At 44.7% G+C, this 4,326-nt stretch overlaps 1 protein-coding gene across 8 annotated transcripts in view; it reads right to left on the bottom strand.

The window, feature by feature from the left end:
- Nucleotides 1–3,611, bottom strand: part of Bbs9 (Bardet-Biedl syndrome 9) — a 418,538-nt gene extending 414,927 nt beyond the window's left edge. For 2 of the 8 annotated variants that reach the window (XM_029543257.1, XM_021206052.1), the window contains exon 1: nucleotides 3,275–3,611. Coding sequence is in view for 2 of the 8 variants with exons in the window: in XM_029543256.1 (XP_029399116.1) it covers nucleotides 3,275–3,392 (118 nt within the window). In the remaining 6 variants the exon portion in view is untranslated. Of the gene's footprint in view, nucleotides 1–2,702; nucleotides 2,759–3,138 lie in introns of all 8 variants that reach the window. The other 6 variants (XM_029543256.1, XM_029543260.1, XM_021206053.2 and 3 more) reach the window with 5 other exon arrangements.
- Nucleotides 3,612–4,326: the final 715 nt, after the last annotated feature.

The following is a 4,326-nucleotide window of genomic DNA, read 5'->3' as shown; positions in this document are numbered from 1 at the left end:
TGGTGTCAGTACAGGGATGAACAGAGGCATGTGTCAGTACAGGGTTTTCATTTATTTTGCTTTTTTGTCTGGTTTTTGGGTTTTGAGACAAGGTCTCTATGTCGCCTGAGCTGGCCCAGAACTTGCTCTGTGACAAGGCGGGCTGTGAACTTGGAATGTTCTTGCCTCGGTTTTCTCAAAGCTGGGATTACAAAAATCCTCCACCACACCTACATCACTGTTTTTTTTTTCTTTTTAAATGATATTTTATCATATTTGAGAGAGGCCTGTGTCTCGGCACACCTGTGGCTGTCAGAGTACAACTTGTGGAAGTTGGTTGTCTCTTTCTGTATGTGGGTCCCCAAATGACAAACTGAGTTCAATCCCTGGGACCAACATGGTAGAAGGAGAACCAACTCCGAAGGTGTACTCTGACCTCTGCACACACACACACACACACACACACACACACACACACACACCCCATAAACCAATAAATGTAATTTTAATAGAAAAAATTTTTTACTCTACAGAGCACAAAGATACCATTATTTGGGTCTCCCTGAACACAGGGAAGGTAAGAAAGCGGCCCAAGTGGCCACTTACTTATACTTAGGTTTTATGTATGACACAGGCAGTTTTAATACCTCATTAAGCCAGACTCACACATGTAGAACTGACTAATATCAACAGCCATATAAACCCACAGAATGCAGTGGAAACCACCTGCAAGTCTGAGGCAGGCTCTGAAATCAGGAAGTTGTCCTAAAACTGCTGTTGTTCACATCTGGAACTTTCTCCAAATAACGTTTTTGTCATTAAATTTCAGGAAATAGCAATTGGGTTGTCTGGTCCAGGACAATGGTACAGTCGTGTAAAATTAAACAAATATTTCTTTGAAATCAATATGGCAGCCAAGCAGTGGTGGTGAATGCCTTTAATCTCAACACTGTGGAGGCAGAAGCAAGAAGATCTTTGCGTTCAAGGCTAGCCTGGTCTACAGAGTGAGTACCGGGAGAGCCAGAGCTACACAGAGAAACCCTGTCTTGAACCACCACTCCAAAAAACATACAAAAAAACAAAACAAAAAAAACATTATGACGAGGGCTTGTATTGGAGTTTTCAGTTGACGTGAAAGGCACAGGAGTGGTGGTCAGATAGACCTGTGTTCACTTCCTAATGTGACATTTCAACCACACAACCTCAGAGAAGCCCTTATACTCCAGCATCAACTGATCTTGGTGGTGGGAAAATACAGTGGTCTAGGATATGCACTTCCTTAGCCAATGTTCAACCCACTACAACCATTCAATAAAAGTCAGTCATAACCCAGTAACAGTAGTAAGGAAATAGAAGTGGTGGTGAACATCTAGGTGTGACAGCAAGGTCTTATAGACACACAATTTCAACTGGGACATCTGAAGGGCAGATCAGAAAGTGTGTGTGTGTGTGTGCTAGTGAGCATGTGTACATGCGTGTGTGTATGCTGGTGAGCATGTGTACATGCATGTGTGTGCATGTGTGCGTGTGTGCTAGTGAGCATGTGTACATGCACGTGTGTGTGCGTGTGTGTGCTAGTGAGCATGTGTACATGCATGTGTGTGTGCGTGCGCACGTGCGTGTGTGTGTGTGTGTGTGTGTGTGTGCAAGTACCTGTGTATACAGGTGAGTGTGTGTCTTACTGGGTATTGAAAGAGTGTGTGTGTGTGTGTGTGTGTGTGTGTGTGTGTGTGCAAGTACCTGTGTATACAGGTGAGTGTGTGTCTTACTGGGTATTGAAAGAGCTACACCCCCAGACCTCATAAATGTTATAATCAGCATACATGCTTTATAATAACTTGATATATTTCAATACTTTTCAAAAATACCTGAGGGGATTGGAGTGTTCAGTGGTACACATAAACGCACATATACATACATAATACATTCTGAGAATGGAGACTTCCTATATATCTGAAAAGACATAAAACTGTACAGTACTGCTAGTAGATTTTTTTTTTCCTGCAAAGAGCCTTTCAATAAAGAAGCTATACCATACGACCAGTGAGATGGCTCAGCAAACAAAGATGCTTGCTGCCAAGCCTGACCGGACCCACATGGTACGAGAGAACTGGCTCTTGCAAATTGTCCTCTAATCTCCACACCCTACCCATGCCCACGAACATACATGCACTGAAATATTAAAATCTAATCAACTTTTAAAACTATAGCATTAAACATAAGTGGGAGGTATAGCCACAACCAATATACATAATTTTAAAAACCCTAACCTCTTATAAATAACTTGTAAATGGTTTTCAAAATAAAGTCTCTTGTTTTTAATTCTTATAATGTTCTAATCCATCACAAAAAAAAATCTCAATTATTGCTAGTAAATTACTTCTTGTCTCTTGGAATGCTAGCAAACAGTAATACATTCCATGGGGGTACACACCTGTAATAACGACATTTGGGAGCCTGAGGCAAGGTATGCATAAAGATGGCCTGGGGTACACAGGAAGTTCCAGGCCTGTTTGGGCCACATTATAAATTTTTTAAAATAAGAGGAAGGAAGAAAAGCTAAAAACACCACTTTCTCTCCAGTATCTTTCAATTAGTGTATATAAAGTAAGATGTATGTATATATGTGTATACATTAGACACAATTTGATGTTTAAAGACAATGTGAGATACCAAAAAATAATCTATACGTTTATCCAGAAAAAACAAAGGCAAATGCAGACCTTGCTTGGGAGGAGCTGCTGATAAAATCAGCTTAGTCCATCTAAACTGCTGTGGTCTGCAAAGGAAAGAGAAAGGATAACCATTAATCCTATTGCAGGCAGCTCTGGAGAGCATCAACATGCTCCCACTTCAGCCGCAGACTGAGCAGCGCTTTGACGCTCTGCTCACAAGACCTGTTGAAATGTCACAGGAGAAAGAAGCTCTTACTCCACGTGACTGCTACATGGACTCCTTAAAAATCACTCCTTCCTCAAAGGTGTTTATAGGATCTACCCACGCCGTGTTAGCGGTTTGTTTGAACGCAAGCCTCCTTTCTAAGAAAGAGATCATCCTACATCTCCCAAACCATTACATGGCATCTGGGGGTTAGTCCTATTGACCAAGCATAGGCAATGCATTTATACATCCGAGATTAATTTCTAGAATATTTCTCACCTGATGCCAACAAGTGGGCTTTTGCCTCACCTTGCTACGAACCCACTATCCACAGACTTCCCTCCGGACGACGATCCAGTGCTGCAACAGAAGTAACAGCCATGCAAGGAAAAGCAACACTTAACTCCACTAGTACCTCTTGGTCTTGTGTTCGAAGTTTTCCACGTTCCTAAGCAGACAGAATCCTGCCAAGCAGCAACACAAGCTCCGCGGAGGTGAAGTGAGTCCCAAGATCCCCTGCACCCTCTTGTCATCCCCCAGAGACAAGCAGGGGAAACGACATGGATCCCTCGGAAACCACAAGAAACAAGAGAGAAAAACTCCAAGTCCGGATGCTCACAGAGAGGATGAAACCACCAGGGAGACTGTAAGAGGGGTGAGGCTGCAAGACAACAGCCTGCGGAAGACACCTCCCCACTCCAGCCTGAATCCAAGCCGCCTTCGCCCTGTTGTCATAGCATTTTACAACGGAGGCTACTGCGCAAGTCAGACGCGGGGCCGCAGGGCTTGCTGGGTGTTGTAGTCCGGGCGGCCGAGCGCGAGCTGTAGGGGTGGTTTCCCGGGTCGCCCTTGTGGAATAGAGTGGCTACGGGGCGGGGTGGGGCTGGGCGCCTCAGAACCACCAGAGCAGGCCTGTCCCTCAGGGCAGCGTCGGCGGAAGTCCCGCCCTTGTGGGGGTGCTCCTGCCACAGACCACGCCCTCCGGTGCCTAGGTGTTACTTAGTGTCTAGGCCTGAGCTGTAATGGTTTTCCTGTTTGAATCCGTTTTCTTTCTTTCCTTGGCCTAACTGCTGTAGCCAAGATTGCAAGCACCGTATTGAGTAACAGTGAAGAGTAGACCCCCTGTTTCATTACTTGTTTAGAAAACATATCTACAGTTTCTCCCATGTAGCATAATATAGCTTATACGTTAATTTATATAGTCTAGATGGCTAATCTTTGTTGTCAACCTGACACACCTAGAAAGGGGGGACCCCAACTGAAAATTGCCTCCATCCAGTTGACCGGTTGGCCTGTCTGAGAGCATTTTCTTGATTGCTTAATGATGAGGGAGAACCCAGCCCACTGTGGGCTAGGCTGGTGGGTCTGGGCATGTAAGACAGAGAACCAGAGAGCAGCTGTGTCCTCCACAGCTATCCACGTGCACAGTATCCACGTCATCCACGGCCCTGCTTGGGTTCCAGAACT

This window comes from Mus pahari, chromosome 10, assembly GCF_900095145.1.
Source record: "Mus pahari chromosome 10, PAHARI_EIJ_v1.1, whole genome shotgun sequence".
Lineage (NCBI taxonomy): Eukaryota > Metazoa > Chordata > Mammalia > Rodentia > Muridae > Mus > Mus pahari.
The sequence above is the reverse complement of the archived record's forward strand: the minus strand, read 5'-3'. Positions and strand labels throughout refer to the sequence as shown.